We start from the raw sequence: 14630 nt of genomic DNA on the forward strand, positions 1-14630 counted from the left end.
CATGCTCTTAATCTGCTTATTTATCACCCTTCACATGTAAATCATGTACCTATTTTGACCGTGTCTTGATATATGGTGTGAGATGTTGGTCTATACCTAGTTTGTGCCATACTATTTTCCAGTTTTCCTGGCAGTTTTTGTCAAATAGGTTTTTTATTCCAAAAGCTTAGATTTTAGGGTTTATCATATACTACATTACCACAACCATTTACTATAACATAATTTTTACCTAATCTATTCCACTGATCCACCACTCTATTTCTTAGCAAGTACCAGATTGTCTTGATAATTACTGCTTTATAATAGTTTGAGATCTGGTATGACTAGACTACCACCATCACACATTTTTTTTCATTGATTCCCTTGATATCCTCAAGCTTTTGTTCTTCCAGATGAATATTATTTTTTCTAGCTCTATAAAATAATTTTTGATATTTAATTGATATGCCACTGAATAAACAGATTAGGTAGAATTACCATTTTTATTATACTGGCTTGGTCTACTCATGAGCAGTGTTTTCCAACTGTTTAGATCTGACTTTGTTTGAAAAATGTTTTATAGCTGTGTTCATATAGTTTTGTCTTGGCTTGTGAATCCATCTAGTTTTAAGGATTTTTTCTTAGGATGTCCAATGATGGCTTGTTCAATTTCTTTTTCTAATACTGGGTTAAGTATTTTATCTCTTCTATTAATCTGGGTAATTTATATTTTTGTAGCTATTCATCCATTTCATTTAGATTGTCAAATTTATTGGTATATAATTGGGCATTGGTGGTGAATTTACCCCTTTCACTTCTGATTTGGTTTTCTTCTTTCCTTTTTTATAAAATCAAATTAAACAATGGTTTATCTATTTTTTTTCCATAAAACCAGCTTCTTCTAGTTTTACTAGTTCAATTTTTTTTTCAATTTTGTTAATCTCTCCTTTAATTTTCAGGATTTCCAATTTAGTGTTTAATTGGGGATTTTTAATTTGTTCTTTTTCTAGTCTTTTTAGTTACATGCCCAATTCGTTGATCTGCCTTTTCTCTATTTTATTGATGTAAGCAATTAGAGATATACCTTTTCCCCCAAGTACCACTTTGGTTGCATCCCATAAATTCTGGTATATTGCCTCATTGTTGTCATTTTCTTTCATGAAATTATTGGTTATTTCTATGATTTGTCTTTGACCCACTTGTTTTTTAGGATTAGATTTAGTTTCCAAATAATTTTAAATCTCTTTCCATTGTCCATTATTAGATGTAATTTTTATTGCATTATGATCTGAAAAGGATGTATTTACTATTTCTGCTTTTCTGCATTTGGTCGTGGGGTTTTTATTTCCTAATACATGGTCAATTTTTGTGTAAGGGCCATGTACTGCTGAGAAAAAGGTATATTCCTTTCTATTCCCATTCAGTTTTCTCCTGAAATCTATCCTAACTTTTCAGAATTTTATTCACCTCCTTAACATCTTTCTTGTTTATTTTTTGGTTAGATTCTAGTTCTGAGAGGGGAAAGTTGAGTCCCTCCACTAGTATAGTTTTATTATCCATTTCTTTTTGTAATTTATTCAACTTCTTCAAAAATTTAGATGCCATACCACTTCTTCATTGTCTATGGTATCTTTCAGCAGGATATAGTTTCCTTCTTCATCTTTTAATTAGATCTATTTTTGCTTTTGCTTTGTCTGAGATTATGATCTATTCTGCTTTCTTTGTTTCAGATGAAGCATAATACATTCTGCTCTAGTTCCTTACCTTTACCCTGTGTGCTTCAAATGTGTTTCTCGTAAACAACATATTGTAGGATTCTGGTTTTTAATCCATTCTGCTATCTGCTTCCATTTTATGGGAGAGTTCATCCCATTAACATATATAGTTATGATAACTGTGTATCTCCCTCCATGCTATTTTTTTGCTTGTTTATCCAACTCTCTTACCCCCTACCCTTTCTCTCCTCAGAAGTGTTTTACTTCCCCAATATACCCTCCTTTTTATCAGTCTCCCCCCCCATTATCCTTCTCCCTTTTTACTTCCTTATAGGGTAAAAGAGATTTCTATATCCAACTGAGTGTGTATGTTATTCCTTCTTTGAGCCAATTTTGATGAGTAAGGTTTAAGCTTTGCCCACCCCCACCCCCCATCTTCCCCTCCATTATAATAGTTCTTTCATGCCTCTTTTATATAGGAAAATTTACCCCATTTAATTTCCCCCCTCTTTCTTCTTCCAATGCAATTTTCTTTCTCACCCCTTTATTTTGTTTTTTGTTTTCAAAGTCACCTTATATCCATACCGTAGGTCTACACATACTCCTAATGGCTCTTATAGTAATAAAATTGTTAAGAGTTACAAACATTATCTTGCCACACAGAAATATAAACAATTTAGCCTTATTGACGTTCTTATGTCTTCTCTTGTTTCTTTTTTAACCTTTTTATGTTTCCCTTGAGTCTTGTATTTGGAGGCCAAGTTTTATTCAGCTCTGGTCTTTTAATTAGAAGTACTTGAAAGTCTTCTATTTTGTTAAATGTCTATTTTTTCCCCTGAAAGATTATATTCAATTTTTCTGGGTAGGTGATTCTTGGTTGTAATCCTAATTCTTTTGCCTTCCAGTATATCATATTCTAAGTCCTCTGGTTCTTTAATGTGGAAGCTGTTAAATCCTATGTAAGCCTGACTATAGCTCCACAATATCTGAATTGTTTATTTTTGGCTGCTTGCAATATTTTCTCCTTGATTTGTGAACTCTGGAATTTGGCTATGATGTTCCTGGGAGTTTTCATTTTGGAATCTCTTTCAGACGGTGATTGGCAGATTCTTCCAATTTCTATTTTGCCCTCTGGTTCTAATATATCAGGGCAGCTTGCCTTGATAATTTCTTCAAAGATGTCCAGGTCTTTTTTTTTTTTAATTATGGCTTTCAGGTAGTCCAATAATTCTTATATTATCTCTCCTGGATCTATTTTCTAGGTCAGTTGTTTTTCCAAAGAAATTTCACATTTTCTTCTATATATATGTTTTTTGCTTTTTTGATTTTGTGTTATTGTATCTTGATATCTCATAGAGTCATTAGTTCCCACCAGTTCAATTCTAATTTTTAAGGAATTATTTCCATCAGTGAGCTTTTGTACTTCCTTTTCCATTTGGCCAATTCTATTTTTTAGGGATTTAGTTTCCTTGGTAAATTTTTGTACATTTTTTCCCATGCTATTGACTTTTTTCATGATTATCTTGCATTACTCTTATTTCTTGTCCCAAGTTTTCTTCTACTTCTCTAATTTGCTTTTTAAAATCTTTTTTAAGTTCTTTCAGGAATTCTTTTTGGGCCTGAGACCAAATTACATTTTTCTTTGAGGCTTCATATGTAACCATTTTGACACTATTAAGTCCTCTTCTATGTTTATGCCTTGATCCTCTCCATCACCACAGAACCTTTCTATCGCCAAGCTTTGTTTTATTTCCACTCATTTTTTCGTGTGTGTGTGAGAGAGAGAGAGAGAGAGAGAGAGAGAGAGAGAGAGAGAGAGAGAGAGAGAGAGAGAGAGAGAGAGAGAGGGAGACTTGGGAGTTTTTATGTGAGAGTTAGACTCTGGTCCTGCACTGGCTCAAGCTTTTTGCACTGGGGTTCTGGGTCTTACTGTTGTCTTTCACTGGGCTTCAGGGCTTAGCTGCTTGCTTTTTCTGGAGGGTAGGCTTCCCTTATGGCTTGTACTGGGAGGCGGGGTATGATGAGAGACTTCATGGGCTATGGGAATTATCTGTTGGTCTGCCCCAGGGATGGGGCCCTGCTACTAGGTTGCTACAGAAACAAGGTCTTTCTGGTGGTAGGCTCCAGGGGTAGAGTCATACTGTTGGCTAGCCCTGGGGTACAGTTTCCTTACTAGTCAGCAATTAGGTCAAGGCCTGGCTGGTGGCTTATGCTTAGGGTGGGATCACTGGGGGACGAAGAGGGGTGGGCCCTTGCTGTTCTGCACAGACCGACAACTTGCCTAGGGGCTTCTGGTTTGCAGGCAGGGCCTTGCTGGTGGACAGCCCCAGGTTTGGAGCTTTGCTGCAGGCCCCCTGATGTGAGGCTGACTGCCATTACTGCTCTTAGACCTCACTCCCCTCCCAACCTACTGAGACATACCTTTCCTGCCCGGCTGGTAAGCTGGTTCCCTGCTCCTAGATCACTTCTGAGGAGGTTTTCTAGTTGTTTGGAGGGGAATTTGGGAGCGCTTCCAAGGGTTCCCTCTTCACTCACCATCTTGGCACCAGAAGTCCCAACCACAGCATCTTAATGCATTCAAACTATGTATACATATATTCTCCACTATTTGACAACTGCAGTTATAACAAAGACATTTTAAAACAAAGGCAGATATTAAAAGACTTAGTCAAGGTTATTCAGCAGAAGCTCTATACACAAAGACCCTATTACAGTTTGCTGAATGCTTGTATGTCAACTTTGATTTTGATGGTGCCCAGAAAAATTACAAGAATGTGAATTGGTTCTTGTGAATGACTCTTCATATCTGAGGTTTTCTGTCCCATTTCAATGTTATTAGCATTGGCATGTTGGCAGATAAGTTGAATAGGACCCCTGAAAAATGGACTGTCAATTTGATTAGAAATGCCAGGTATGATGCCAAGATTGACTGTAAACTGGACCATGTGATTATGAGTAACAATGCAGTTTCATTCTATCGGCAATTGACTGAAAAAAACAGAAGCCTTTCCTTTTGAGCTAGATGTTGACCATGAATACTGAGAAAAAAAACTTTAAATAGCAAATCAGAGGCTACTCAAAACTCTGGATTCTGCTAAAATGCTTTGCAAGAACCAGAAGAACTTGGTACATAGTAACAGCCACGTTGTGCAATGACTAACTTTGACAGACTTAGCTCTTCTCAGTAACACAAGGATCTAAGACATCTTCAAAAGTCTCATTATAGAAAATGATATCCACATCCAGAGAAAGAACTATAGAGTTTGAATGCAGATCTAAGCATACTATTTGCTCTTTTTCCCCCCTTCTGTTTTGTTTCATTTCTTCTTTCTTGTGGTTCCTCCTGTTGGTTCCAATTCTTCTTTACAACATGACTAATGTGAAAATATGTTTAATAGGAATGTATATGTAGAGTTTATATCAGATTTCACACCATCTTGGGGAGGGAGGCAGGAAAGTAGGGGGAGAAAATTTAAAACTCAAAAGCTTATGGAAGTAAATACTGAAAACTAAAAATAATTTAAAAAAGTAAAAAAAAAAAGAAAAAAGTCTTTGCAAGAGGAACACACTGAAAAATTCATACTTAAAAAAACCACATCATACAAAACATTTAAATCTAGAGAGAATCTGAAATCTTGTGAATTTAAACAAAATTAGTGGTTTCATTTTATATTTTAAAAATATCGCATTTGATTCTCAGAAAAATCCTAGAAGGTGTTATTATTATCCTTATCTTGCAGTTGAGGAAACTGAGGCAAACAGCAATTAAGTGGCTTGACAAGGTCATAAAGATCTAAGTGGCTAAGGATGAATTTGAACTCAGGTCTTTCTATATCCAGGCCTGGTGCACATTTAGAGTTAGGACTCTAACACTGAAGACCTGGATGTTCTTATAGAGGAAATAGAAATGGTACCACAAAAACAAATACAGGAGAAGCAGACAGACTGGACCAAGTTGAAGATTCCTTTCAATGACCAACTTGCCAAGCTGAGGTATTTCACAGGCGTTCAGCATATGCATGGGAGATATCTTGTTAGAACAGAGCCTTCAAGGTTACATTTTGCCCTAACAAACCAAATGCAAAGCTTTACATACAACTGAAATGAAGTTTAACAAATCCTGAGTAACACCATCTTTTATTTTACTGTTCCTGTAGTTTGCAATGTATAACAATATTGTTGTCCTTCATTTTAAAGAAGACCAATGACATCATGGGTGATATCTTGACTAGTGTGTGAATTGGATTTAAGTGAGGCAGAACTGCACAAAGTCATCAACATCACTCTTCCTTCCATAGTCATCCGTCCATTCTACCAGAAGTTTTCACATGCTGGGGGTAGATATCCCCCTAACTCCCTGACAGGCTGGAGGCCTATCAGTTACCCTGAACCTGTTTCAGGCTCTCTGCTGAGACGGTTAACGGAGGTGTAACCATTCCACATGCTATGGCTTCCTGAAGTGAGAGGTGAATGAAAGGCGTACATATCTGAAGAAACACCTCCACCTTTTATTTTCTTGTTCCAAAAGATATTTCTTTAAAGTAGGTATCTATACTACAATCACCTATATCCTGTCTGTGTAGATTCTCTGTTGGTTGTATCTAATAGTGTATAACATATGTCATGGATATTAAAAAAAAAAGTTTTTCTATATTCTCTTGGTGTAGCCAATCAGAACAGAGTTAAGTACTTTTTTAAAAAAATGTTTGGGGGGGCAGCTAGGTGGTGCAGTGGATAGAGCACTGGTCCTGGAGTCAGGAGGACCTGAGTTCAAATCCGGCCTCAGACACATAATACTTCCTAGCTGTGTGACTCTAGGCAAATCGCTTAACTCCAATCGCCTCACCCAAAAAAAAAAAAGATACTTTAAAAAATGTTTTGGGGGGGCACAGTGTGTGAATAAAGTTATCTCTACAGTTTGCTAATTGAGCTCTATTCAAATACATTTGTATGTGTGCATCTCCCTTACTTTGCAAGGTAAAAGTCTCTTGACTAGCAACTGTCTCGGAGTTTTTCTTTCAGGTACTGCAACATAACAAACAATAAACAAGATGGGCAACTATGGTCTCTGCTGTACAAATACCATTTGCAAAGCCTAAAGTCTGCCAATTCTCTTCTCACATTGTTTTCAAGGAGGCCTTTCATATGTATGTTTATAATTTTCACTGAGGTTTTGCAGGAATGAGAAAGTGGCAATATGGACAGATAGCGACCCTAGTCTTCTTGACTGCCTTACTCACGGATTTCTCAACCAATCATTTTGGAACCTTCTCATCAGGTCTACTCTACTAGACTAATATATGAATCATTGTAAGAATTCAATATGTGAAAATTTGGAGTAATAAGAATGGGAAAAGGAAATACTATTTTATAACTAAAACTGGGAACACAACAGTATAGAAAAGAATTAACTTGGATCAATAACTATTGATCAGTGCAAACTTCAATGACTTAAACATTTAAAAAAAGCTATTAAAACAGAATTATCTATTTTTCCTAGCCATGGAAGGGGGCAAATTTAAGTCTATTTTTACAACCAGAGGATGCCAGAGATAAGACAGATACGTTTAAATATATAAAATATTTTAAATCTTACACAATGAAACATAAGAAGAAGAAAAAGAAGAGCAACGGAATGTGAAAGTGGTAAACATAAGTAACAAAAACTTACTGTTCAAAATAAATAAAGGACTAGAACAAATATATTAAATTAATATTTAGATTCTACTTAATAGGTAGCCAAAGCAAGTAAATTACAGAGACAACAAATCATCACATGGAGAAATGCATCTAGCTTTTGAAAACTAAATTAAAATAGCTCTCAGGTAGCATTATTTAAATACTAAATTAACAAACAAAAATTCTAATGAAGCTGTCAGAAAATTAGTGTGTGTGTGTGTGTATGTGTGTGTGTATATATATATGCACACATATAGGTGGCACTATAAAATCTGACTTAGTCTTTCTTAATAGCAATCTGAAAATACGTAACAATAGCGACAAAATAGTAAAACCAGGAAACAACTCAGAAGGGAAAAAAATAACAATCCTTACAATGATGTTTCCAGCAATGCTACTCAGAAGACTAGAAAACTGGAAACAGTCAAACATCAACACTAAGTTTATGGCCAAGCAAACCATAATAATTAATATGGTACAATCTTAAAAAGCTATTTAAAGACAAGAAAACTGGCTAAACAAAGATGAAAAAATTTACGTGAAATGAAAGCTTAAAAAAAGCAGAACAAAAAGTGGCAGGTAGAACATTAACAGACTGGAAATAAATACAGAGAGAACTAATGGAGTTTAATATTTATTAAGTTTTTTTTCCTCTTTAAATTTACTTAAGTCTATAATAAAAAAATGCTTCAAAAAAAGGAAAAAAAACACACATGATAGTTGGTGGAGGCTTTAAGGAATCATTTTAGAGAAATGGACACTGAAGCCAGAGTGTGGAAGCCCTTGAACACTATTTTCACAAAACTGGAAAGAACAGTTTATAACTGAGTTTTTTAAAAGTGCTAAATGCTCTTAGCTAGCATGATTCAAAAGGAAGGCAAAATAGTGTGGCGGACAAGAACACCGGATTTGGAGACAGATGACATGATTTGCCTGCTGCCTGGCTAAGAACCACCTCTGTGACCCTGTGACAAGCAACCACTTGACTGCTCTCATTTTCAGTTGTCATATATAAAATAAGGTTAGGTTAGATGACGTCTGAGTTCCCCTCTCTTTCAGCTCCAAATACTATGAGATGATTCAATCAAGCATTATGGTTAAACGGTCTTATGCTACCATGAATGCTATATATGGACCACCCATTTTCAAAGAATTAGAATACTGATAGCACAAACTACAGTGAATATAATTTATTTTTTAAAAAGATTCAGAAGCCATTCCAAGATATTACAGACTCACTGGAAAAAACCTTGATGTTGTGAAAGATTGAAAGCAAAAGCAAAAGAGGATGGCAGAGGATGAGATGGATAGACAGAATCATGGAAACAACAAACACACAACCTTAGACAGACTTCGGGAACTAGTGGAGGAGAGAAGGGCCTGGCATGCTGTAGTCCACAAGGTCATGAAGAATCAGACAATGACTGAACAATAATAACTGACAGTTTGCATTACTAAAAATAATATAAACACAAGAAAACAATATATGAAGTGAAGAGTAAAAAAGGTATGACAAAAGTCCCAGGAGCATACAAAACAACTTATTAACTTGGCAATTCTTGAAAAAGCTGCCTGAAAGCACTGTAACCTTTTTTACTGCTTTAGCTGATTATCAGAAAACTTCTGTCTCAAGTTTTATACTCACGTATTGCAAATCTATAAAAAAGTCAAGTATAGTGAATATGCTAGAATATTTGGTATCCACATGGAAAATTATTCTCTATTTTAAAAACCCACCAACAACACAATAATGTCAAGAACAAGTGATAGAAAACAATGGTACTTTTCAGTGAAATAGTATAAACTCACTATGGTTTTGCCGAGTCTTAAATATATTTTCATCTCCTAAACTAAAATGGGCTTCCAAATTAAAGAGGAAGCCAAACCAAAGTCACCTTATGTATACAGATGATACCACATGTCTCCAAAAACCACATTTAACAACTCCATCACCTCATACAAACTTTCTCCAATAATATAAAACGTCCCTTCGAGTTGAGAAGTATGAATGGATTACACGGAAAGATAAAAACTAAGGATGCAAGATTGAATTTAGAGGTCACAAGGAACTAATGGATATAGGCAATAACTATAGATATCTTGGTTTACTCCAGGTGAACAGAAATCAAGGCTGTGGCTAAACATGTTAAGAGACTTACTGATATGCTGAAATCAAAGCTGAATGAGAAGAAAATGTTTAACACAATTAATGAACACTTACCCAGTATCTGTCTTAATTTATGCTTTTGGAATTGTACTTATTTGTAAGGCATACTAACAAAACTGTACAATATTAGTGAAAACACAGGACTCCTCACCCTTAGGGCAGCTATAGAAAGATGAATGCTTCTTTGTCAAAAAGGAGGAAGAGGACTGATGGAAATTCTTAGAGCACATAGCAAATAGGTCCAAAACCTCCAGAAACACTTTTGCAACAAGTAGCAATGGTAGCAAGCAATGGTAATAAAAGTTGATCATAGGTTTTCGGATCTGTCTAATGTAACTGAAAGCAGCTTATCTCTGGAGAAAACCTATGAAATAGCTAAGATCCAAGAATGAAATTAAAAAGTGCATTCAGTCCATAGGTGACAGCCACATGAACACAACCAGTAAGCAATATGTTGAACAGGAAGCACTAAGCAAATGGCTGAGTCATGTAGATTTGTTTCTGGAAACAAGAGGGGCTTTATGATGGCAAATCAGGATCAGGTCACTGCTGCCAGACATGACAAAAAAGGCTATTCTTAGGGAAGTTGGACTTAATCTATGTAGACTACACAAGGAAATAGCAGAAACTAAGCCACATATCACTACTGGCCTTGCAAATTCAGTGCCTAACAGAAGACATGATCTGGTAGTTATACTTATACACCAGAAGCTTACTTTATTTAATGGAAAAACAGGTGACAAATCATTATGCTTACAAATACAGACCTCAAAAACTAATAGATTTCAACCAAACTACCAGAACTGTACTATCATCATGGACTTATCCACAATTGCACAGACATGACATTGATCCAGAAAAACTGAAAAACCACCTTTGTTTTCAATTTCAAAAAAACTGTTGTTGGCAACTGACTATGTGGTGGGGGTGAGGGAGAGTGAGGAGTCAAAGATAATACTGAGGTTGCAAAGCTAGGTAATAAAGGATGGTAATATCCTTGACAGAAAGAGGGAGATTCAGAAATGGGGGTAGGTATGTTCTAAAGGAAAGAGAATGAGTCCAGTTTTGGATGTCCAAAAAAGAACTCATTCTCTTCTCCCCAAAACCACCCCCTTTCTGAATTATTCTCTTATTATCATGGTCACTCAAGTCCACAACGTCGGTGTCACCCTTGACTCCTGTGACCACACATATCCAACCAGCTGCCAAATCTTGTTTCTATCTCTACATCTGTCATAGTTCCCCTTCTCACCACCCACACAGTCACCACCCCTATCTCACCAGCACAACTGAAACAGCCTCTGAGTGTCACTGCTTACAGTCTTTCACATTTCCAGTTGATTCTCCAGAAAGATGACCAAGTAATTTTCCCAAAGTGCAGATCTTGCTGTATAACACCTCCCCACTTCACACTCAGTAAAAACTCCAGTGGATCCCTATTATCTATCAAATATAAACTCCTAGTTGCCATTTAAAACTCTTCACACCCTAGCTCCTTCCTAACTTCCCAGCCTATTACATATTACTCTCCTCCACAATCTTCACAATCTAGTCAGACTGGTTTACTTGCTATTCCTCGTACGTAAGATTCCATTTCCCATCTCTGCGGCTTTGAACTGACTGCCCCTCATACCTGGAATGCCTTCCCATCAGACCTCCATCTCCTGGAATCCCTCATTTCCTTCTTTCTGCACGAGGCCTTTCTTGGTCCTAGTGCCTTCTCTTCCAAGGTTACCTTGTATTCCATATGTGTACACTCATATATTTATACGGTTCTCTCATTAGAACGTAAATTGCTTGAAGGCAAGGACTGTCTTCTTTTTGTCTTTCTGTTCCTAGCACTTAGCACAGTACCTGACACATAGTAAGAGTTTAATAAATGCCTGCTGATTGACTCCTAACTCTCTTTGGGGCCTAACAAATAATAAGGTTTTCATTACTAGCACCTATTCAATCTCAGCATCCCTGGCACAATAAAAAGTAGTTCTTCTGGGTAAACGATCGCCTTACATTGCTGAGACATCAACGCTCCAGGAAGACTACTAAACAAAGTTGTTAAGGCATTAGATGGTGGGGAGAACTGCAGGAATGATAGCAGGACCTGACCTCATATAAAGATGTTTCATCACCCTTTAAATATTATCAGCACTTATTCTTACAAACTACTCCACAAACTAGTTCAAGAAATAAGACTTAAGGATACTTGACAAATTACTAGATATAGACAAGAAACTAAAGAACAGATAAAAGTTCATTTTTAAAGTCTGGTTTTAAATAAGACTTGAAAGGGGACAATGCCAAGAGTCACTATCAACTAGAGTCCTCTGATAGCTTCACTTACTGATCTCTAGATAAAGACTAACCGTGCCCCATCTCGGTCTGGGCGTAGGTGCCAATTATCTGGAGTCCTTGGGTTGGAGGCAGCCATTTCTGTTGCTGAGCAGTGGTGCCCTGATTCAGCAAGGTAGGGATAAACATGGAGTAAGTGAGGCCAACCGGTTCCACAAAATTGATCAACTGTGGTCTACAGGAGAGAAAAGAAAAGGATCTCAGCCTTACTCTAGTAGAAACTGCCTGAAAAGATTTTTTTCCTATATACCAACCTCCTCTCCAAATAGTTCTCACCCATGAGGTCATAAAAGTTTTGTCCTTTATCTTTCAAATTTAGTAATGCTATTTTCCATACAAACCACATTCATTATTTTACAACCTGATGAACCTGCAGTTGAAACTCCTAGTGTTTGTTATCTTGGTAGTTCTGTTCTTAGCCTAGTTAATAATTCAGGATGAGATTTCCTCTTAAAACTGCTTTTGATTAGTTCCTGAAAATAAATCCTTCCTATGAGATAGCAACTGAAAAAAGTATTTTCATAGAAGATCAAAAGAAATTCCTCCAAAGTGTTCATCTGGTTTTGGCTAACAACTATTTTCAGTCTTTCTTTGCCTAGGTAACCAAAGGCAATGATGAGCGTAGGCACATACTGGGGTAAAGTATATTTACTGTTCTTGTTGTTCAGTTGTGTCTGACTCTTCATGACCCCATTTGGAGCTTTCTTGGCAAAGATACTAGAGTGTTTTACAGAAGAGGAAAGTGAGGCAAACAGGGTGAAGTGACTTGCCCAGGGTCACACAGATAGTGTCTGAGGCCAGATTTGAACTCAGCAAGATAAGTCTCCCTGACTCCAGCCTGGCACTCTGTCTACTGCACCACCTAGGTGCCCATAAAGTGTATCAGGACACAAAAATTCTTACTGAGGTAAACAGTACCACCAATATCTCATAAGTCTATCCCCAGTGCTCTTGGCATTAAATATAACAAGACTACTTATGTCTACCTGGAAACTGAATCGCAATCAAATTCATCTCAACTTTCTCCTCAGTTCTGAACACAGAAACAAATCATACAAACCAATTAACCTTTGTTATAGAACACTAATACTGAAAGCAATACAGTAAAAATGCTGTCAACCTCCAACTTAAAGAATTAAACAAAACTGAAGAAATGTTCTTTAAAATGTCTCTTGAATAAAGGAATAGGAGTGATTGTTATTCTTATTTTGAGGATTTGTTGAAGGGAAAAGAGATCAAATGGGGTTACTGTTCACAGGAAGGCATCAAACCATCCCCATTACTAGGGAAGGTATCAAGAATAATGATCCATCATCATTCTTATTTCTCCAAGTGAAGCAATACACAAATTTACAGGATCACAGGATTTAGAAATGAAGGGAATTTAGACTGAGTGCAGAAGCCAGGTGAAGTTTAGACACCTGCCTAAGGTCACACAGAAGCAAAGTTAAGATTCAAACAGAGTCATCTGACTCCAAACCTACTGCTCACTCCTCTTTACCAGGATGCCTCACTTACTTTTTCTATCCCAATAACATGACAATCTCAATCACTTGAATAAATTTCTACACTAATTCTATATTCCTCAATCCCAATAATCTAAATGCATATAACCCAAAAATTACAGATGTCTAACTGAATAACTGAATTCTGGATGCCAAACCCTGTTTCTGTGCCAACAAAACAATAAAATGAGCTGCTTATTATAATGCACTAATTAAAAATGCCTGAATACCACCAAAGATCAAATGTGATTTGTGGGGAGAGAAGGAAGAAAAGGAGTTAATTCACTGCCAGAGTTATTTGGGTTAACAACAGCATAATTTAGAATTACATAATCTTAATGTTGGAAGAGATCCTAGAGCTCATCTAGTCTACCCCCTTCAATGCCATATATGTGGGAACTCAAGCCCAGAGATAAAGTTACTTCCCCAAGGTTACCACAACTAATTAAGTTCCAGAGTTGTGACAAACCTGTCTTCTGATGCCAAATCCAGTGTCTTTTCCCCATCTGGTCATCAATTTCACCAACAGCACTTAATTAATCTAAACACCAAAATCTCATTGGGGAGCATGAATTCATAAATCAATCTCAAAAACAAGAAGGATTCTAATAGCTAACGACATCAAGACTTACAAGAGTTGGTAATTCCTAAATCGCTCTCCACAAAAATCTAGGCAAGAATGTAAATCTGAAAGGAATCCTCACAAATAAGAGTAGTAACTTAAATGAAAAGGATAGTGGCCTTCGTTTGAAATGTTGATCACAGTTCTTCATGAAGGAACAAAGTGGGTAAAATATTTCAATATATTCTTTTGGGACTTCTAGAATTGATGGTGACATAATGACAATGAATAAGGCATCTCCACATCTGGTAGTAAATATGCATGACATCTAAAATGAAAAGAGCTACCTATTCGAAATCCTAATATAAGGAACAGAGAGCCACTGGTACTTCTCAACTACTACTCTAAAATGAAACTTAAATTACAAATTCAATTTATACTTAAGAGGAAAAAGGAAAATCACAATCACAGAAGTTTAAAGATATCAAACTAGAAAACTGAGTTTCAGTGAGTGTGTTTTCTTTGTATAGCAGAAATGATTGTTAGGAAAATTTTAGAGGAAAAAATGAAATTGTTTTTCTAATATTCCCTACACGATAGTCTATTTTCTCAAGTGATGGTTCAAATAGCCCTTATTATATGACCATTTGAAAATATTTTACAAAAAAAAGAAA

The 14630-nt window shown here is 36.3% G+C and overlaps 1 protein-coding gene across 4 annotated transcripts in view; it reads right to left on the reverse strand.

Moving 5' to 3' along the window:
* Positions 1-14630, reverse strand: part of ACOX1 (acyl-CoA oxidase 1) — a 52684-nt gene that overhangs the window by 34123 nt on the left and 3931 nt on the right. Inside the window, exon 3 of one of the 4 annotated variants that reach the window (XM_021002463.2) lies at positions 11904-12064. The exons of 1 other annotated variant lie outside the window; for it this stretch is intronic. In XM_021002463.2, coding sequence (XP_020858122.1) covers positions 11904-12064 — 161 coding nt within the window. Of the gene's footprint in view, positions 1-10821; positions 11232-11903; positions 12065-14630 lie in introns of those variants that run through there. 2 more of the 4 variants (XM_021002464.2, XM_021002465.2) reach the window with 2 other exon arrangements.

Source organism: Phascolarctos cinereus, unplaced genomic scaffold (assembly GCF_003287225.1).
Source record: "Phascolarctos cinereus isolate Bilbo 61053 unplaced genomic scaffold, phaCin_HiC Scaffold_5;HRSCAF=322, whole genome shotgun sequence".
NCBI lineage: Eukaryota > Metazoa > Chordata > Mammalia > Diprotodontia > Phascolarctidae > Phascolarctos > Phascolarctos cinereus.